The sequence below is a fragment of the Bacillus rossius genome, chromosome 5 (genome assembly GCF_032445375.1).
Source record: "Bacillus rossius redtenbacheri isolate Brsri chromosome 5, Brsri_v3, whole genome shotgun sequence".
Taxonomy (NCBI): Eukaryota; Metazoa; Arthropoda; class Insecta; order Phasmatodea; family Bacillidae; genus Bacillus; species Bacillus rossius.
The window spans coordinates 82,446,147-82,468,101 of record NC_086333.1 but is presented as its reverse complement, the minus strand read 5'-3'; the positions used below and the strand labels follow the sequence as shown (position 1 = coordinate 82,468,101).

The 21,955-nt window shown below is 42.6% G+C and overlaps 1 protein-coding gene across 1 annotated transcript in view; it reads left to right on the top strand.

The window, feature by feature from the left end:
- Nucleotides 1–293: 293 nt before the first annotated feature.
- Nucleotides 294–21,955, top strand: part of LOC134532125 (ATP-binding cassette sub-family C member 4-like) — a 38,638-nt gene continuing 16,976 nt past the window's right edge. The window contains exons 1-19 of the mRNA XM_063368445.1: nucleotides 294–714; nucleotides 3,696–3,824; nucleotides 3,947–4,057; nucleotides 6,512–6,634; nucleotides 7,960–8,164; nucleotides 9,906–10,128; nucleotides 10,623–10,779; nucleotides 11,229–11,367; nucleotides 11,482–11,592; nucleotides 12,362–12,628; nucleotides 13,579–13,865; nucleotides 15,021–15,204; nucleotides 16,587–16,766; nucleotides 17,303–17,511; nucleotides 18,256–18,530; nucleotides 19,272–19,351; nucleotides 19,459–19,609; nucleotides 20,149–20,255; nucleotides 21,440–21,563. Of these exons, the coding sequence (XP_063224515.1) occupies nucleotides 3,745–3,824; nucleotides 3,947–4,057; nucleotides 6,512–6,634; nucleotides 7,960–8,164; nucleotides 9,906–10,128; nucleotides 10,623–10,779; nucleotides 11,229–11,367; nucleotides 11,482–11,592; nucleotides 12,362–12,628; nucleotides 13,579–13,865; nucleotides 15,021–15,204; nucleotides 16,587–16,766; nucleotides 17,303–17,511; nucleotides 18,256–18,530; nucleotides 19,272–19,351; nucleotides 19,459–19,609; nucleotides 20,149–20,255; nucleotides 21,440–21,563 (3,013 nt within the window). The 5' untranslated portion in view covers nucleotides 294–714; nucleotides 3,696–3,744. The remainder of the gene's footprint in view (nucleotides 715–3,695; nucleotides 3,825–3,946; nucleotides 4,058–6,511; nucleotides 6,635–7,959; nucleotides 8,165–9,905; nucleotides 10,129–10,622; nucleotides 10,780–11,228; nucleotides 11,368–11,481; nucleotides 11,593–12,361; nucleotides 12,629–13,578; nucleotides 13,866–15,020; nucleotides 15,205–16,586; nucleotides 16,767–17,302; nucleotides 17,512–18,255; nucleotides 18,531–19,271; nucleotides 19,352–19,458; nucleotides 19,610–20,148; nucleotides 20,256–21,439; nucleotides 21,564–21,955) is intronic.

The window sequence follows — 21,955 nt, the reverse complement described above, 5'->3', positions numbered from 1 at the left end:
AAAAATAATATACGAAATAGTTTGAAAAGCGACGGATGTTCAACGGATTGTGGGTTTACCTAAAATAATATCAAACGTATAGCATCTCGGATAGCATCTCGGCAGATTCCAGAGAGAGAAAGAGAGAAAAGGAAAGAAGCTGGTCTCTCTCTTTCTCTCTCTCCCCCCCCCCCCCCCACGGGTAAAAAACTTACCGCCACACACTCTTTCTCTCTCTCTCTCTCTCCCCCCCCCCCCCCCCCCCCCCGCGTGTAAAAAACTTACCGCCACACACTTTCGTCAACCATCGCAGTTTGCACGGCTCGAGGTCACAAACCAATTACTAACCAAAATGTGATTTACATGTGAAAATGTGGACTTATGGCGCGAACCATCACGCAGCACCATGAATCTTAAGTGCAACACGTAACGCTATTCATTGGAATAACTATTTTACAAATTACGGTACGTATGACGTGACGTTATCCACAGCACAATGAATGACGATAGCCTTCAGCAAATATGAAGATGTTTCCTTGATTCGAGTGTCGGTATCTTATTTTTGACGTACTTCGTACTGAGTTGATAGCAGGGCGCGTTGCGCAATGTTTGAACACTCACTCTGGAAAGCATTGTTCCGCGTGGCTGACGCAGGTCAGTCATCCAGCCGGTAGCGCTGGGCTGGGAGGCAGTGAAGCCGTCATCTGGAGCAGCCGCGCCGTTATCCAGTGGAAGGTAAACATCAGCGAAAGTGCATTACATCTTGAAAACCTTTCCCGATTGATCCTGTGAAGTATAACAAACGCATGGTTATAAATGTACTTGTTGCAAGAAGTCTACGCATAGCGCACAATGTTTGTCTGCAGCACAGACCATGCGTTGGCACGTTGTTATTGGTACCTAAGTTGTCCGCTTGGGTGCGGGCGAGTTGCGCCGTCTGGTTCCGAGCTTTCGCGACAGAATGCGCTGACTGCTCAATCACGAGCACAACTGGACGCTTGCCAAATAGTTAAACACTTGGAATTGCAATTCAGCTTTTTAAAGCCTTTTATGAAATAAATAAAGTGCTCACTCTCACTCTACGTTCTCTCTGGTGCACTCTGGTGCACTCTGCAGTGAATTTGGATGTCTACTATTTAACGCATTCTTGCGAAGAAAAAAATAAATAAACTCCATGCTACACGTGCTGCATTCTAACATACAATCTGGAAAAGTAATTAAAAATGTTAATGTAATAACCATTATAATCTTTGGACAGTGTCTGTAGTTCCATCTGAGTAATAAAAGAACTTTTTTTTTCCCTTGCAATTTCTTGAATGTTATTGAAGATTCGGTCACTGTTTTCCCACACACGTAAAAACTAGTATTTTTTTTTAACTATAGGATTTTTTTTGCAGTGATCCTGTATATATATATTTTCAAGTTAACAAAATAATTAAATGTGTATGATTTTTTTAAAAACCGAAAATAACTAATTGAAATCAAATCGTAACATTTTATGCCATAAGCACGAAACCGTTAAACAACCTTAGGTATCTAAAAAAAAAAAAAAAAAGATATTTCATGACGTTGAATGTTATTCAGTTTGCAAAACTAATGGGTAGCTTCATGCCAGACTCCGCCCAGTTAATGCATTATTTTGAACGTTTCGCGCTCAAACCACATTGACCTTGAACTCACGGGAGCACAACGCTCTTCAGACACAGGCCGGGCGGCAGCGAGCTATCTCTGGCGGCCACTGACTCTCACTTCTCACAACACTGAGCGTGCTCACAACGCTCGTTGTGATGGCAACCGGTAGCTGGCGGCAATCTTTAACACTGGGATGTGTTTAGTTGTGATCTCACTGAAATATATAATTGGCAAAGATTAAGAACAGTCACAGATTGTTGTAGCTGCAGTACATATGTAATAAATTAAAGAGGTTTAGTTGTGGTTTTGAGATAATTATGATCGGAACATGACTTAACTTTCTAACCGACGGCCTTGAGTGTTCAGATATAAATTAAAAAAAAAAAAATAGGTGTTTGTACTTAGGTACGCGCGTGAAAAGTTATACTTCTTTGGAATCATTAAAAAATAGCTTTTAATTGAATGAAAATAATTAATTACAATAAAATAATAAAAGGGCTGGAAAAAGATAGTCAACACAGTCAATAAAGTTCAGTTTAAATTTGAAAAATTAAATAAATAAAATTTAGAGAATAATAAATATATGAAATAATTTGTACTAAATATTATAAAATTCTTAAATATAAATATTATTGATTATTTAATATTTTAAAAGAAAGTAAATAAAAATAATAATAAATTCAAAAATTTAATTTAAGTATATTCATTTTTTTAAGTATTTATTATTTTCTTAATTTTATATTCCATTTTCATTTTTATCAAAAAATTTTTCATTAAATTTTTTCATTTAGTTTTATAAATATTTATTATTTTTTAAATTTAATAATAAATATTAAATATTAATATTTTAATTTGATGTTCGATTTTAATTGTTATCACAATTTTTTTATTAAATGTTTTATTAAATTTATTTATCTTGTAAATATTAAATAACCAATAATAAATATTTAACATAAATAATTTAATAATATTTAGTATTAATTATATTAAATAGGTAATAATATTTTAATTTATATCAATAAATAATACATACGGATAGTTAACATCAATTATATTGGAGCACTTAAAAAAGTATAAAGGCACAATTTGTTTACTAATATTTACGAATAGTAAATAATATTAATCAAAATATTCAATTTAAATCACTACTGAATATAATTTATTAGCACATATATAATTCGCACTTGTATGAAACTAAACACGTGTTGTGAATGTAGAAACTAGAAACATGTGGATAAATATTACAAATATGAAAACAGTGATCAGAGGCGACGAGCGTGCCAACATGCGCGACTAATAGAGGTTCCATTTCTATTTTGTTGGTAGCTTTTTTCGAGACTTAATGTGCGGTTTAGCGGGCAGCTTCAACCTGTTAATTTTGTGTTACAGTGATGCGCGCGCATCTTAAAATTTCTCTCTCATCCTTTTTTCATAACGCGCCTAAAGAAGTATAACTTAAAAAATATATATATATGCATATAATCGAAAAAATTTGTAACAAAATGGCAAAATGAATTCAAGTGTTGTTTATTATTTTATTTTTATTATTGTGTTCATATAATTGTTATTTTATTATTTGAGCTAAATTATGTTGTATAATCAAGGTTATTTCTGCGTCATTTGCAAATATCACGACATAATGTTTGTACTATAACTTTAAAAGTAAAAAAAAAAACACTATCTGGGCGACCTTATAATATTTTTTTTAAAATTAATAATTAAAGTATATTTATTTGCAACTGTACGCACCGGAAACCATCGCCCGAGATCCGCCAGGAGAGGTGTCCTCGGGTGTCGATGGACAGTCAGCTGCTTCGAGCGCCCTCTGTTCGCTTCTTTCGACTGTTCACAACAAAGTACAGGAATTCTAAAACAATAATAAGTAAATTGAATGAATGAGTAAATGATAATGTAATGAAAAATTAAATTTCCCACAAAGTTGACACAAAATGTAGAATATTTTATGCAGTCAGAATCCTGTTTTGTAATTTAATTTACCATTCAGTCATTATATATGTATATAATCTTTTATTTTTCACATAGGTACGAAACACAAGAGAATTATTATGTTCCTGTTGTTTCAGACTCGTTATTATCCGGTTGTTTCTTGGTGCGCGACGCACGGAATAAAACATGGACTCCGGCAAGAACAAGGCAGAGAGACCACCCCATCCGAGAGAAACTGCGAATCCTCTCTCGGCATTGTTTTTCGTGTAAGTGAAGCTCTTTGCTCGGCTAACCGCCGTGTCTGTCACAAAGACCGCCTTTGTACGTTGTGTGTGGTAGTAGCAACTTGAAACAGGCGGCTGCTGTGACTCAGCTGGTGTTGTTTCAGCTGGGTGCTGAAGATATTCAGAAAGGGCATGAAGAAGGAGTTGGAGGTCGAAGACTTGTTCCAGCCGCTGAAGGAGCACAGATCCGAGTCGCTGGGAGACCGTCTGGAGAGGTGAGACTTGTCTTTGAAAGATTAGTGCAATGTGAGTGCATGACTTGATGTAAGCTTTTGGACATACGCCATCGCTAAGCACATGTAGGCTATGTCTGTAGAAGAAAACTACAAAAAACAAAAACACAAATTAAGCAAAAAATTGCTGTTTTCAACAGGATATAAACATCACATAATATTCCATAACAGGAATATGGTCAACAAACAAAGAAAAACAAAGACAAATGGACTAACAGAACGAAAAAAAAACCCACAAATGATGACAGAACAAAAATATTGAACAAAAAAAAATTCAGCACAACAGTTGAAATGAGACAGAAACACAACAAAACGAAAAGACGAAACAAACACAATAGTTTTCTAAAACAGAAACAACAACAGACATACATGTGTTTAGCAATGGCGTATGTCCAAAAGCTTACATCAAGTCAGGTGAAACTTGGCGCAGACTTCAGCTCGGTGCTGAAGCCGCAGACAGCGCTGTTCCCTGCAGAGATCATGGCCTCGCATCCCGCCTGAAGCCTCGTTCACACGGGCGCGACATCGTCCAGAGACGGCGCTGGTGTGAAGCAGGCGGGAGACCGCCGCCAATAGTTCTGTTCTCACGGCCAGGGGCGACAGTTCATCCCGCGTCGCTCTGCTTACTTACATGATCCTTCACGGATCTTGTGTGGCGTGTTGTCTGTATCAGCGTGGCTCTACAGAGCTGTGCTTGTGTCATGGCGCTGCCGTGAGCTGATTGGTGCGATGGTGCGTCTGTATTGTCGTGGCACTACGTGTCACCGCCCTGGTGGGTTATTGAAATGGCTTTTTGACGTGATAACGTCTTATAAACGATGAACGCCGGCTGCACGCACGAACAAAGCATGACTCATTGTCACGTTCCGCCTGAGCCGAGCGTGCAAGAACCGGCCAACCACCGTGCGAGAAAATCTTCTATAATATCAAACAGCTTGAGGCGGGCTTTTTAAAAAATTTGATTTATTTATCCAATTTCGTCATTTCAAACTAACAATTTATTGACATTTATTTGATTTAAGTTTATTTCTAAAACTAATTGTTCGTGATTATATTTAAACAAATTATTTAAATTAAATTTGCAAAAACTGTAAATATATTTTGAAAATTAAAAACCTATGCAATTTTTCATCAATGTTTTCTTATGACGTTATCACGTAAAATTATCGTCCGTAAACCGACTTTACAGACAACCAACAATTTTTTTGTGTAGAAAACACATCAGAAACAGCGCAATAAAATACCAATTTTTAATGTTTTGGAAAGAATGATATGACTTACAAAGATTAGTTTATATTTCCAAGCATATTTCGGAACTGGTTGTACAGGTTTCGTACACCGTCTTTTCAAGCTGAAATCGCAACTGCTGTTATGAATACGCCGTACTGTTAGAGTGACCTTTGGAAAAAAAAGTATGGGCGAGTGTTTCAGTATTTGCCAGGATGTGTACCATCTAATACATATGTTCTCATGTTGCAAATACACTTATAATACGAAAATCGTACACGAAATTTAACGTAGAATTCTTAAAAATAATGCGAGCTTGTTAGCTATACGCAATTAGTGTTATAAACTACACTTCTGGACGTGAAGCACACGTAGTTTCCACACCCGCCACTAGACTTCGCTGCCGGAGCAGCTACGTCGACTATTGAATCATTCCATTGGCATAGCAAAATTTAAAACTATTTAATGAAACTGCTCTGATAAAAACGAAAAAGAATAGAAAAACACTAACACTACTATAAAACACCAAGAACGCTTAAACACTCTAAACATGCAAAGTCGAGCTCCTTACTTGGACTGTTAAATCTTTAAGTTGACAAATATATACACTGTCACACATAGTTGTTCTGTACAAGACTATCAATATTAATGTTACACTATTACTGTACCTATAATACGACTCGAACGTATTACAAATACCACCGAAACTTTTACAAGTGCTCTTATCTTCTAAAGTATTCGAGAAAAGATTTTTCCCTTTCTAAATCGAACTATATTTCTGTTTAACTATTGCACTGGAGTGATTCATTGGTTCGTTGACGTTAATATTCTTGAATGTACTTATACCCTTTTTTCTTTAGTGTCTACTTTAGATAAGGAGTTATTTTAAAATATTTAAATTGCTGTAACTTGTTAAGTATTAATTTTAGGAAAAAAAATGGCAAAACAATTTTTTTTTTTACTTTTTAAAACCAAACTGCAATTATGTTTAACAATGGTACTCTTGATTTCTCAAAGTAAAATTTAATGGCGCGCGGTTCTCCCTACTTCCTGTTACACATTTCCGTTCCTTAGACTTCCGCCGCATCCACGAAATCAGTCCAACCAAGTGCCGTGCACCGGTGTTGCACATCAGAAAGAAGCTGAGCAGTTTCAAAGCGAACAGCGCGTATCGCAGCTGTCGGTCGACACTGTTCTGTCGTGTTCCAGAACTTGGAAGCACGAGGTGAAGAACAACAGGAGTCCAAGTCTGCTGAGAACCATCTCGAAGAACTTCTTCTGGACGTATGTGTGGTTCAACATTCCCCTTGCTGTCGGCGAGCTGGTGACAAGGTAGGCATGGATCTTCTTCGGCTTTATTTTTTTGTCATATTTTAAGTGTGACCATAAATCAGGTGTAGTTATTTAACGTATTCGCGTCTTTAAAATGGTAGAATCTAAAACTGCAGACTCCTACTTGCGTGACTGTTGTGTCCTTCCCCAAACATGCGGCGATTGTGCAACATGCCTCGCGTGGGGGTGGGGGGGGGGGGGGGGCGAAAAGATGTATCACACTTACCTCAGTACTAGGCCTCCCCCGGAAAAATTTGGAATTTTAGATGCAAAATTGTGCTATTTAATGAGTTTCCGAGCCAAAATATTAAATATACTATTCCAAATATTTGATGACGTAGTATGTATTAAATATGGATTAAAATATCGTTGGTAGTGGGTGACAAATAACCTAACACATGTGATCTACCCCTTAGCTTCGGTCTTGGAATTTAATGTCAAGATATATGATTTTCTAATCAATGTGATCACCAACGCAACGTTTGTAACTACTGGTTGAGAAAAATACTACTAGGACCAAACGTTTATTCTGGGAAAAGGAGGGGGGCGAAATGCTACTCTCGCACCCCCCCTATGCCTAACAGCACGGGGGCTACTCGCCCCTGCTGCCCCCCTGTTCCGACGTCCCTGGGTGCCGTAACAGAATTTCAAACTGTAAGGGGTAAAATACAGGCGCAGTTCCATCAATGTGCCCTAAACTCAAATAGGAAAAAAGCTAGTAGAGGTGTGTTCAAAAAGAATACAGTGAACCATGTGTCGTAGCCATCAACAAACCACCTGTTACGCTGCAGGATAGCACAGCCCATGTCCCTGGTAACAGAATTTCAAACTGTAAGGGGTAAAATACAGTCGAATTTCCATCAATGTGTGACCTAAACTCAAATAGGAAAAAGCTAGTAGAGGTGTGTTCAAAAAGAATACAGTGAACCATGTGTCGTAGCCATTAACAAACCACCTGTTCTGCTACAGGATAGCACAGCCCATGTCCCTGGTAACAGAATTTCAAACTGTAAGGGGTAAAATACAGGCGAAGTTCCATCAATGTGTGCCCTAAACTCAAATAGGAAAAAGCTAGTATAGGTGTGTTCAAAAAGAATACAGTGAACCATGTGTCGTAGCAATTAACAAACCACCTGTTCCGCTGCAGGATAGCACAGCCCATGTTCCTGGTAACAGAATTTCAAACTGTAAGGGGTAAAATACAGGCGCAGTTCCATCAATGTGTGCCCTAAACTCAAATAGTAAAAAGCTAGTAGAGGTGTGTTCAAAAAGAATACAGTGAAACATGTGTCGTAGCAATTAACAAACCACCTGTTACGCTGCAGGATAGCACAGCCCATGTTCCTGGGGCTGTTCATCAGGTACTTCGAGCCAGGCAGCGGCCTGACCCTGGAAGACACGTGCCTGAGCGCTCTCGGGCTGATGGCCTGTATCGTGTTCTTCTCGCTGATTAAGCAGGTCAACCTCATGGCCTTGCTGCACATCGCCATGAAGATACGCGTCGGCACGTGCTCGCTCATCTACAGGAAGGTACGTGTTCGAGTCCTCGTGTCACTGAGTAGTCTTGCTTCCTCAGCTGCCCTCTGATTCGTCTTCCCAGGAACTCTGTGGTGAACACTATTATACTTCCACCTGCCGTAACGTTTGGCACTAACACTACCAATGCACGATGAAAAAAGTTGTTAAAACTAAAAACAATATATTACTGACACGTAGAAATAAATATCGACAGTCAAAAGTTTAAAAAGTGAAACATTATTCCAACGAATTCTTTTTTAAAAGTTTGATGGCACAGTAAGAGTTATTTACTGAACGGTAAAGAATATATGAAGTAATGTGAGAACAAATTCAGAGTTTAACTTGTTGGGTATGTTCCAAAAAAGAGAGAGAGCTACATCAGCAGAATGTGCATACCAGCACACCATGCCACTGATTAAACATATTTATTCAACAACAATTACAAGACTTAATCATCATCATACTGCACTCTCATGAGCGATGCATGACATACGAGTCCTGGAGCTCCAACTCACACCCCTGGTTACTGCCTTCTCGGCCTGCGACAGTTGCTCGACGCTGATGATGTCCCTGGGATCTCACCGCCCAGGTCTCTCTCTCTCTCCTCTTCCTGCTCGTCCGTTCGCCCGAGGGTTCCTCGCTTGGCAGACTCCAGACGGATCCGGTGCCCTGGGCCCTCCGGGGGCTCTGGCTAGATAGTCCATCTTCCCCTGCTATCTTGCACAAAATAAATTATAAATTATCTATAAAAAAATTTGCGACCTCCTTGGCGCGCAGGCACTCCTTCCTCGCACCCCATGCAACCAGAAACTGGCAACCACCCTCATTTTCCATAAAAACACGCCAAACCTGAACAGACTCAACTGAACACCAGAGGTTACGGGTAGCATTCCGCGGCCTGGGACTCTGGGCGAGCCCCCGGATCCGAGCCGCAACTGAGCTTCGGACACCTGGCTGGCTTGCATAGGCTGTGATGGTGTAATCAGTCCGCGGCACATGTGTCGTAGACTGTGTTGTCAGCGTAAGCACTGATCTGAGCAAGATGTGCAATGGTCAGCCATCCACTCGGCGCTACTCCCACGGTGGACAGTGACGGACTCATGCAGACTCTGGTGACTTGTTGAGAGCGCTGAGGCCAGCAGGGCCCTACCATGAGAAACTCTCTCGATCACAAGTCTGCTCGCTTTTGGTGGGCAGCCTGTATCTATACCAGTTTCACCTGGGTGATATCATAGCTATATTTCTTACTGCGCAGTTAGTGCATTTGACGCACTGGAACATGGTTTGTATTACACTAGGCGAGTTTTCAACCTCTTGTACTTGTCCTCATGATTATGGACTGATACAACCACAGGAATAGGCATTATGGACATACACTCGATTACAGACTGTTTGCTTCATAACGATTGAAGGTCAACCAAACATGAACAAATCTTTATTAATCATTGGCTTTATGCCCAGTCTTCAAAGAATATAATACTAATAATATTTAGAATATGAGATTAAGCTGTGCCTGTTTAAACAACAATCTGCAGCCAGTTCGTCACTATCTACACGGACAGAAATTTTCTCAACTTGTGATTTTTCTCGTAGTTTTCGACCATACATATTTTATGATAAAATAAATAAATATAAAGTTTGAAAAAATGTGAAATTCTCGTTACAATTCTATATGTATAGCTTGGCTTTCACACTTAGCTGTTGTGAAGTGAACTCTGGCAGTGAACCCTCTGCTTCCTTGTGGACCCTGCAGTCGCTGCGCCTGACGCAGACCTCGCTGGGGGAGACGACGGTAGGACAGGTGGTGAACCTGCTGTCCAACGACGTGAGCCGCTTCGACACGGGGCTCGGTCACATGCCGTACCTGGTGCTGGGGCCCCTCCAGGCCGTCGTAATCACCTTCTTCATGTGGCGCGCCATGGGCGTGTCGGCCGTAGTCGGCATGCTGGCCATTCTCAGCATGATCCCCCTGCAAGGTAGGATCCATCCTCCTGGTTCACTGTTCCGCCCATCTCGTGCTTCTCCGTGGCAACAATCGCGTTACTTTCCCATGGAATACCAGCTAAACCGTCTTAATCTCGGTCTTGCATTGTTCCCAAAATCATTCCAAGCAACAGTTGTGATGATCCCTCGCTATACGTGATGACCAATGTCTTGACCAGTTTAATTGTAGTGTGTTGCATGGGCCAGTCTCTTATGATAGCACTAGCGACAAAACATCTAACCCCAATAATTCATGTGTGTGTATGTCTGTTAAAACTATAAAGTTTACGACTAATTTCATTTTAATGTAAACCGACCTCGAATAGGGAAAATAATACCATTAACATGAGTATGATAAATGTGCTTGAAGTGAAGTTGCAGTATGTGCGAATGAATTTTCAAAGGATTTATTGGTGTCTAGTACTATGGAAGGTATTATAGATTATTGTGAAGTAGTCGACCTCGGTCATACAACATCTGTCAACAGCTTTGATCGGCAAGAAGATAGGCCCGCTGCGCCTGCGCAGTGCCATGCGGACGGATGAGAGAGTGCGCTTCATGAACGAGATCATCACGGGCATCCAGGTGATCAAGCTGTACACCTGGGAGATCCCCTTCTCCAAGCTGGTGGCCCGCGCCAGGCTGTGAGTACCAGCGTCGCCTCTGCTCATAGCGCTGACTTGTAGGAGGGTCCCAGCGGAGCGGTCTTCTGACCTGACACTGACCAGCACTATCAACTGAGCAGAGTTGTGGCCTTGAAGGTTTCTCGTAAAGAGTGTAAATAATTCTGCAATGTGCAGAGCCATAAATTCTCACCCAACAACGTTTTTAAGTCGCTATTCACATGCTTCTTTATGTTCCACTTGCTTGATTATAATTATATTTTGCTTGATAACCCAAAAATATAGATTCCATAATAAAATACCAAAAGAGTTTATGGCATTACTACTGTACATTGGTAAATTAAATTGGTAGATCGTCTGTCTTGCCACGGATAAATTCTGTTTGTGTTATCCAAAATAATTTTTTTCTCAAGTAACCAAGTAGTTCTCGCAATTGCAGTAGCAATATTTGTGGTTCTTTTTCCCCGCAGGAATGAGATCCGGCAGATCAAGCTGGTGTCATATCTGCGAGCGCTCATGACCACCTTCGAAGGCTTCACCACACGCATAACTCTCTTCATCACCATCTTGTGCTACGTCCTGCTGGGGAACACAGTGACGGCCGAGAAGGTACTCACTTACTGACGTCTCACCTCCAAGTGTTCACTGAATACTCCCAAAATACTTTTAGGAATAATCTTGCCAAGTGGCTCATGTTCATTTGAAAAAAAATTATGATTGCAGGTTTTTGTAGTGTCATCATACTTTAGCATCATGAGGATGTCAATGACGAAGAATTTCCCTCAGGCAATATCCGCGAGCGCAGAAATACTGGTCTCGATAAAACGCATCCAGGTAATGGAACAGCATCCACAAACAGTGTGTAGCAATAGGGGAGGTGAAAGACTTCTGAACATTGAATAAACATACAGATGACTAAGAATTTCCCAACAAAAACAAGTTATGATTTAAATGAATTGTTTAATAATCTAAGGTCAATTCAAATTATGTACAAATATGCTAATTATGCCCCTGAGGCCTAAATTTTGTTTGTTAAAATTAATGGAATTTACTGTTTCTCTTGTAGGTTAAATTTATTGGGCATTAGGAAAGCCCACAGTTTTATTTCTGATCATGATCTCTTTACATTAGTTCAAAAGTGTGCCATGTTTTCTTTTTTAGATTGTTGGTATCTTTATGGTCATGATCTTACAGTTTTGCTCCACATTGGTTGGGTTCCTCCTGTACACTACTACCCATTAACATTACTAGCCTTTTACCATAATTAAGACATCGTGGTCTGCCAGTGGGGCATTCAAGACACATTAAAGTGAAGGGCCCTCAATAATTGTGATTGTAGTTTTTTCTTCTCAACATTGATTGTGCTATTAAACTCACACAAAACTGCTCCAAATTACAGCATAGTGTTTTTGTAGTTTGCTGCAATATTTTCCCCATTAATTCGTTGCATGTTTGTCTATTTAACTACTCGTATAAAGTCCCAACCTGTTAGTAAATATGAAACTGTTAGAATACTAGTTTCCTTGTATTGGTTTGGTATGGTTTACTTGGGAAAGGGGGAGGGGTCCTTGAGGTCCACTGTATCGCCTCGCTGCTGTTGTAGACATTCCTGCTGTACGAGGAGCTGGCGACTGAGGGGGAGGTCTCGCGGCAGAACAGCAGGTACGGGTCGGTGACCTTGAACCAGACACCGCAGGCCAAGGTCGAGGGCAAGACGGCCAACTGCTCGGCCGAGGAGGTGGGGGTGCTGGTGACCGGCGCGACGGCCAGGTGGACGCCAGAGTCCAGCGACAACACCCTCACCGATGTCACCCTGAGGGCGTCCGCGGGCCAGCTGCTCGCCGTCATCGGCCCAGTCGGCTCCGGCAAGGTCAGCTGCTTCAGCGAGCCATGCCAGATCGATCTGCCGATGTCCATCTCACGGGGTAGAGGGGCTGAGGCGGTGACTATGCTGGGTTGGTGGCCCCAGCCGCTGGTCGGTGCCGAAGTTCTGATACCCTCCCGGTCAACAACAGGGAGCGATCCCTCACAGTTCTGTTTTCTTAAAAGCTCTGGAATGTTTATTAAAGCGAACTGGAATGTTATTCCACCCTACCCTATTAGGGCGCATATGTGGGAGGGGAACGTGAGAACGCTGGCCGTAAGGTCGGAATAATCTGTCCATCTCATGGCAACAATGCCACATGGGTGTATTTACACATGGCACTCCAACAGATCCAGGTCCCTTGAAAATTCCAGCAGTGATCGAGTGATTTGACGCCGAACATGTTCCAATCCACTATGCATGACTCATCGAACCCTTACTGCGTTTAAACTCTGCCATACAGACAGCTGTAACCTCAACTAAAAGCCCGTAGTTCTCGCCAAGACACACGGTCCAGTTGTGTTGGTAAACAAGTATTTCCATTGAGTTAGGAATTGTCAGGAGAAGGATGCTGTGATGTAGTTGAAGTCACTTTTTTTTTACCTCGCCATCGCCATATTGACATGCCCAAAACATTGCGGAGATGGTGCTTGACCACGTCTGATGATGGTTGGTAAGTATGAATAAAGACTCTTCGTCGTTAAATACGGTCACTAAAGTCATTTCAAACTTTTTCCACGATGCAAATATTACACTTCTGTCAGTGTTTTAGGCGTCTAACAAACATGGCGCAGCTGAACAAAAAATCTGCTTCACCCTGATACTATGTAATCATGCAGACGTGGCTACCCTACAAATATTCCAATGTTGGGCCTATTCCTTGCGCTGGTAAAGTATGTAAACTTGGAAAGCGAGTCTAGTGTGTTGCACTAGGCCACCTTGTGCACGTGTTGCAGACGTCGCTGCTGCAGATTCTCCTGGGTGAGCTGCCCCTCAGCGGTGGCGCTGTGGCCATCAAGGGCCGGGTGTCGTACGCCTCGCAGGAGCCCTGGCTGTTCTCCAGCTCGGTGCGGGACAACATCCTGTTCGGCGAGCCCTATGACAAGCAACGCTACCGCCTCGTGGTGCGCGCCTGCGCACTGACCCGCGACTTGGAGCTGCTGCCGTACGGTGACAAGACCATGGTGGGCGAGCGCGGCGTGTCCTTCAGCGGCGGCCAGAGAGCGCGCATCAGCCTGGCCAGGTCAGCACTAGTTCTACATGTTCACTGTTCACTGTTCACTGTTCACTGGTTAGTCAGGCTTATCTGAACACGGCCCACGACTTGGAGCTGCTACCGTACGGTGACAGGACCGTTGTGGGCGAGTGCGGCTTGTCCTTCAGCGGCGGCCAGAGAGCGCGCATCAGCCTGGCCTGGACAGTGCTAGTTCTACATATTTTACATGTTCAATGTTCACTGTTCACTGGTTAGTAGGGCTTATCTGAACACGGCCCACGACTTGGAGCTGCTGCCGATCGGCGACAGGACCGTGGTGGGCGAGCGCGGTGTGTTTTTCAGCGGCGGCCAGAGAGCGCGCATCATCCTGGCCGGGTCAGCGCTAGTCCCACATGTTCACTGGTCAGTCAGGCTTATCTGATCACGCCCCACGACGCAAAAGTTGCCAGGTTACACTGCGTCTAAGTTAGCAGCAATTTTAGAAAATATGTATATTGTATAAAGTTTTTTTGAAAGTGTTATGTTAAAAAGGTGTGGCCACTGATATGTTTATTTTTGTTTGTAGACAAGGAATAAGCAGCACATTCATGTTTAAGACAATTCCACAGTTTCATTGGAGCGAAGCATAGGCCTACATGTAAGTCACTAGGTTCATGACCACATTGAATTTGCGATGTACCTGAAGGATATGGAAAATATACTTTCCCGGGGCCGAAAGATAAAGATGAACCAACAGCAAGTGAGGCTTTCTACCCATAGGGGTTCGTTTAAAGCACTGAGCTTTATCTATTGTACATATCATTTTCTGTCCAGCCAGTGGCTTTGAGAGGACTCCTGTCTAGTGGACCAAGGTTCCTAGGTTTGATTCCCAGTCGGGGATATCTCACGTATGGAGAATTTTCTTTTCTACACCTCCGTGCTGCAAAAATGGAAAACTATTGCATAATCACCCACAAATGAGAAACTCAGATGCATTGCAACTTCCATCGCCACAATGTTTTTGTGAGTCTATGTACTTTAGAATTGAGCAATCAGGACAGTGCATTATTCGTTTTGTCCGCAGAATGTTTGCCATGCCATTCTTCAATATTGGTCAAACATTGTTTCATGTCTAGCTCGACCCATGATCACTGAAAGCACAGGACACACTTTGTGAGCCAAGTAGTTGTGTTGTTGCTTCAGGGCTGTGTACAAGCAGGCAGACGTGTACATCCTGGACGATCCGCTGTCCGCCGTGGACGCCCACGTGGGGAGACACTTGTTCGAGAGCTGCATCTGCGGCTTCCTGGCGGGCAAGGTCCGTGTCCTGGTCACTCACCAGCTGCAGTTCCTCAGCCACGTCGACCACATCGTCATCCTGAACGAGGTGCGTCCTGTAGTCCACGTGTGTTCGCTGGGTGATTGAGGAGTCCCAGTGTGAGGCAGGAGACCGGGGTAGGCGCCAGAAGTGATGACAACTCCAGAGGGCTCAGGGAGCATCCAACTTGCTGGTGAGCTGAGTGAAGTAGGGGGCCGGAGGTGGTACATAAGCTGGGATGGGTAGCCTCAGCCTCTTTGTATAGCCAAAAGCTCAAATGCTCCTCCTGGCTGCGTATGCGGCGTATCCGCATCCATGCTCATGGGGCCCCCAGGGCGGAAGGTCCACAAGGCTAGGAGCGCTGGGTTATGAAAGAAAAGGGGGGAAAACCCCTGTGACAGTCTATGTAGTCCGCGTGTCCTCACTCTGTCATGTTTGTAACAGATCGGGAAAATAGTTCTTCGGCTTGAAAAAACCGTGTAAATAGCTCTGATGTTTTATTTTTATTTATGTACATCATTACGTACAAGAATCAGCATGATATTTCCAACAGTGTGAAAGTCCAACCTTCCTTGACGCGTACCTGCAAGTCACTAGACTAGTGTAAGTGCTGTTCAAAAAATTTTGGACGGATACTACTGATTTTTAGTAAGGGATCCTGAAAATGTTTTGCATGGCCCAGCTGTGCGTACTTCCGCTGACGAGGACAGGTACACCCAGAGACCCCACTGGGACCTGGCTGGTGTTCTTGATGACAGTACAAGGTATGACTGCTCACTTCCCGGAGTCATGCAAGTCTATTGGCCACTCGTATATCGTGGCTGGTGATGGAGTAAAATGTTCGCCTTGTAACTGGAAGTGGCCAACCTCTTCTTAGTCATGTATACTGAAAGAGCTGTAAAAAAAATTATCCACCATATCTGTATATTATTATCCCTCTCCTTACTTTGGTTTTAATGTTTATTCAAACCCTATTTCAACACTGTATTTTTATAAATTTAATGTTTCATGTTTTCATAAATTTTTGAGGAGTTTTTTGTACTTATTTAGCAGTTGTATGGTCATTCTCATACGTTTGTCCAAGCCAATGGCTTTAAGTGGGTTGTGGGTTGCTGACCAAAGCTTGATAGACCAATGTCAGCATCATAATGAACTGACATGAACACTTTGTATACATAGATATCATAGAATAGTTGTTATGTGCACTGAATTTTATTTTCTTCTTTAGATGGAGGTAACAGCATGATCAGTTGTGCATTCACTCTAGGAAACTAGAAACAGTTGGGTATTCTAGGTGGTTGAAGAGTACCAGGATATGGTCAGAGATTCATGGTGGGGGCTGCTTTGAGCCTGGGACAGCGGGGTGGTGGCGAGGCCCTGTCCTTCATGCTCGTTGGAGAGCAAGGGACGGCCTGGTCTCGGAGACACAGCATGGGCTGTCCTGTGTCCAGGGCCGTGTCGAGGCGCACGGCACGTACGGACAGCTGCAGGAGAGCGGACTGGACTTCGCCAAGCTGCTGGGGGACCAGGAGGGGGACGTGTCCGATGACGAGAGTGTCTGGGGCGAGAAGAGAGGCTCCCTCCGTCACTCACCGTTATCTCGCCGGCGACACGGAGACTCGTCCATCGGGGTGCGTGGCTTCTGCTACCTGGCGCGTCCATTCTTTGGGACGAGGGCCATGGTTGAGGTTTCAATCTGAGCAGATCACTTTTGGAAAAGTTTCCGACCAAGCAGAGACCGATTGATTCAGCATTAAAAAGATCATATTTCGTTTGTATTTCTAGAAAAAAAAAATGTTTAATCTGCCACTTCCTTAAATAACCCTAAACATCTTAATGCAGGAACAAATAGTCGATCCGTCGCTGAGATGAATAGCTAATGTGATGAGTCAAGGTCAATAAATAGACCTGAACCGTGGTTAAACTCATATTAATGAGCGACGATGCTCAAAGACCACTTAAATCTGAGACATCCTGTAGTCTGAAGCCATTGTTTGCATAATAATATGAGTGAAACCTTTCTTTCACCTTAATCCGACTTTTCTTTATTGAACATCGCTAGCAAACTTCCGCCCTCACAAAAGGTTGCAAGACGTTATGCTGTGTGGATGCTGTGTGGATGCTGCTCCTCTGAGGGAACTAACAGCAGGGGGTGGCGGTGTTGCAGAGCAGCATCTCCTCCATAGAGCTCGCCTCGGTGGAGGAGCAGTCCCCGGCAGATGTGCGGGAGATGCGCACCCGGGGCAAGATCTCCATGGCCACCTACGTGTCGTACTTGTTCGCGAGCGGCAGCTACGCCCTCGTGGCCGCCATGGTGTGCAGCGAGTTGGCCGCCCAACTGCTCTCCAGCTCCGCCGACTACTGGCTGTCCTTCTGGTCGGTGCCCCGTTGATGCGTTTATCTGAACTATTCTTGTGAACGTTCGTACAGAAAAAAAGGGAGTTATCTGTAAAGTCGGTTTACAGACGATAATTTTACGTGATAACATATAATTGTATACTTTTTAATTTTCAAATATTATTATACAGTTTTTGCAAATTCAATTTGAAATAATTGGTTTAAATACAATAACGAAAAATTAGTTAAAAAGCCTGCCTTAACCTGTTTGATATTATAGAAGATTTCTCGCACAGTAGTTGGCCGGTTCTTGCACACTCGCTCGGCTTAGGCGGAACGTGAAAATTTTTCGTGCGTGCAGTCGGCGTTCATCGATTTATAAGATGTTATCACGTCAATAACATTATATGCATTATGAACATATTTCATTGAAGGGAGTCACAAGAATAGACTGAAGTAAATATTTCTTCAACACTTAGGCTTGGTCTTCAGTACACCACATGCAAAAAAGTAAATAAGTATGGGCTTCAATGAAACGAGAACTAGTTCACAGTTTAAAATTCACACCTGTAGTATTGCTTGAATTGTGTTTTGACACAGAATTTCAAAAGGAGGTATACAAAATATCCCAAAACTTATTTGTTGGGGAGGTTTTTTTAAAATTTTAAATCCAAATTTCTCCCAGACGATTGTTGTAGAACTACGTACAGCTCTCTGGCAGGACCACAGGGAGCCTCTTGACGGCTCGTGTCTGCCCAGCAGTGCACTGTGGTGTGCTTGCAGGACAAACACGGAGAGCCAGAGGGCGACGGACAGCCCGGGTAACACCACGGCCTCCAACTACACGGACGTGGCTGCTCCAAGAAGCGACTCGCTCATGACCAGGGAGCTGTGCTCGTACATATTCGCCGGCCTCACGCTTGCGGCCATCGTCTTCCTCGTCTACAAGAGCTTCCTATTCTTCTTCCTCTGCATGAAGTCCTCGGTCACCCTCCACAACAGGATGTTCGCCAGCATCATCCGCCTGCCCATGAGGTTCTTCAACGTCAATCCCTCTGGTGGGCTGGTATTTTTTCCCCTAACCTAAGTTTAAAACAAAGTGTGTTTGGGAGTGGTCTATGTAGGGAAGACTAAATGGGTCTCAGACCGAAGCCTATAAACTCTAATCACACATGGTTTAAGCAATTCAGGAGGAGTAACATATACCATGTACTGGGAGGGGTTTGGCGAGCCATGACTATTTCCTTTCACTCTTAACTCTAGACTAAATCTAGATAAGTTGTTCCAAGGTAAAACCTGCATAGACAGAGGGAAAATCCTGGGCTCTTTTATGCAGGGTGCAAAAATCATGCATTTAGCAAACAGGTTGGTTATAGGAAACAGAAGGATGGTTAAGGAAGAAGAGTTGGACAGAGTAGTAAAGAGTCTACCATGCGAAGGTTTGGGCATGCCCGCTTTGTAGATGCATAAAAAGATATAGAATTGATTAATTATGGTTTTACACTGCAAGGTGCTAAGGATTTTATAACAACCAGGGTCATCCAGTCTGCAAGCTACACTAATACAGTGGCATGTAAATCTACCCATCGATAGTTTTCCAAGGTATTAAAAGGGACATTTTCTTGGCGAAAGTTGAATAACAATGCATGAACAGGATTGAAATAATTGGGTAAATAATACTAAGAAATGTATTGTCAGTGTTTATTTATATATGCTGAGATTTTACTTTGTTGTGTTTAAGTTTTATTGTAAAACGTGCTGATGATGCATGTACCCATTTTGGAATATTTGTTTTGCAGGTCAAATTCTGAACAGGTTCTCGAAAGACATGGGAGCAATCGATGAACAACTTCCTCTCGTGTTGCTAGACTGTCTTTCAGTAAGTTGACATATTTATTAATTATTAAGGACATGACTTATAAAATACTTCAATTACTTAGGCTAGAATGTAGTACGAGCTGACGTGACGATTGCGCGTGTGCTCAGATCGGCATCATGCTGGTGGGCATCGTGACTCTGATTGCGAGCGTCAACTACTGGATCCTCATACCCACGGCATTCGTGGGCGTCATCTTCTACCTGAGCCGGTCCGTCTACGTGCGCACGTCCCGCTGCGTCAAGAGACTGGAGGGCATCAGTAAGTTTAATGTCCGAAATATCTCTCTGATGAACGCAACTATAGTCAGCTCTTCCCAATTGTGGGACCTGATATCTGATATTTCACTATGTCGAACCAGCAGGCTAAAAAATACAGACTTGTTCATATTCTAAGCATTGTCGGCTCTTAATCACCTGGAACTTTCGCAAGAAAACCAATTTCCCTTTTGGTGTCGGTTAGGTGATGTGCAGCATCTCAACTGCTTGGTGTTTTCAATTGGTGTAGAGTCTTTCGGTAATTTGATGATAAGCCAACCACACATGCAGGGGAAATTTAAAAGTTGTTCATGCCCAATCTGCTGGCTAAATACGGGGAAGAGGAACCGGATATACCCGGCTCATAGGCACGTGAGTGAGTGTCTGAAACCTTCGAACACATTGGTATGTTGCTGGATTTTTAATCGTCCTGAATAGTTGCCGGTACTGTCTGTACACATGTTTGTCAGCGATCAGCCACTTGTTTGCTTCTAACTTTGCAGCACTGGACACTCTACTAACGGGCATTGCTGTGTTTTCCAGCTCGCAGCCCTGTATTCTCCCACCTGAACGCTTCGCTCCAAGGACTGTCCACCATACGAGCCTTCAAGGCGCAGAAAATTCTACAAAAGGAGTTCGACCACCATCAGGTACTTACCTTCTGTTAATGTGGCTATGATATACTTGGCTGTCCACCTCAGTGAAGCTGATGAGCACTCATAGAGAGCTTTCCATGATAAGATCTGGAATCCTTAGTAATGCATAGTCGTTCGTTGGGAGATACAGTTTTTTTAAGAAATAATATTACAGTTGAGAATTACATATGAGAAGAATTCCAGATCACATTTACCATTGTAAAATTTATAAAAATTCGAATTTAAATTTTTCATTTTTGTAAATAGGATTGTGTCCAGTTCACGATGTTCTTGTCACAGTTAATATCTAAGTATTAGCAGATTTATTCCTGTTGGCAACATTTTATTTTTTACCTAGGGTATTTGACGTGAATACTCTTTACTGTATTTTAAAATTCGAAAGTACCTATATTCAAAATCCAAACAGATGCATCCGAAAAAGCGAAATCACTTTTAAAAACAGTGTGCGTGCAACTCAGTACACATGATAGAAGTGAAACTTCTTTGGCAATTCATAATTCGACTAGTAAGTATATCGTAAGGTGTAAAACAGCAGAGAGGGAAAAAGACAAAGAAGGCTATTTTCTAATAACGATTAACTAACAATAAATATTACTCAGTGTTGAAATACTCACACCTTAAAGAAAACCTGTTAGTGTTACTGTTTCTTCAAATAATCCTGCAATTTGGAACATGCCAAATCTCTGAACGAAGTATTAAATTAATAACCCTATCTAGGCGGTAAATGTAGAGACTGTTCATAGCACTCTCTACGCTGCTGGTCGAACAAGGAGGAAAGTGAGCATGCTAGTAGAAAATATGAAATTCAATGCATTCACAGAAGGCTGTGTAGGATATCTATATCTATTTTTGAAACAAGCATATGCGCATCCTCTCTGTCTTATTCTTTCATCCTCTATATCTCTCGGTTCTACTTTTTTTTTGGTCGGGGGACGATTCATGGCACATATAGGAGAACGTAAATGAGCCCAGAAACGTATATAGCTTAGTGCTCTTTTTATATCTCTTTGGCCAAGTAACTATTGTCTGTCCTTTTCACTTCAGAATCGTTTCACAACAATGATTCACGAAAATGCATAAAAATTCGGCCTTGTAATTGTACTCTCATTGTTGCGCCCAAAGAAGTTTCACTTGTTTGTAGAATGGCAGGTAATAAACTGTAAGGAAACTGTTCCCAGGACCTGCACTCGTCGGCCTTCTTCCTGTTCCTGGCGTCCAGCCGAGCCTTCGGCCTGTACCTGGACTTCGTGTGCCACGTGTTCATCGCGTGCGTGGTCGTCAGTCTGCTGATCCTGGGCCGAGGTAGTGGACTGCTCTGGAGCACACTGCTTCGTGCCAACATGCGCGCGGAGTTACTAGAGTTTTATAAAGAAATCTGCTTAATGTTTCCAACAGCACTAATTTCGATCGCTTACTTTGTTTTGAACATATAGTCCATTGTAAATGATGAACTATGGTGTTCCAAAGCGATTGGCCATCTTGGTTTCTAGCAGCAGACAAATACCTTCCAGTAGCTTATGTACACAATCCCACACAGAGTTTTTTTTCCCCTTTTGCAAAAAAAAAAAAAACCTTCAAACAACTGACATCGTACCTTCTGGCAGACCTGGAAGCTCAGTCTCGATGCCAGCAGTAGCCGGCCTCGATGGCGGAAAGCACCCGCCGTCCGCTCGCGGTAGACAAATCAGCAACCA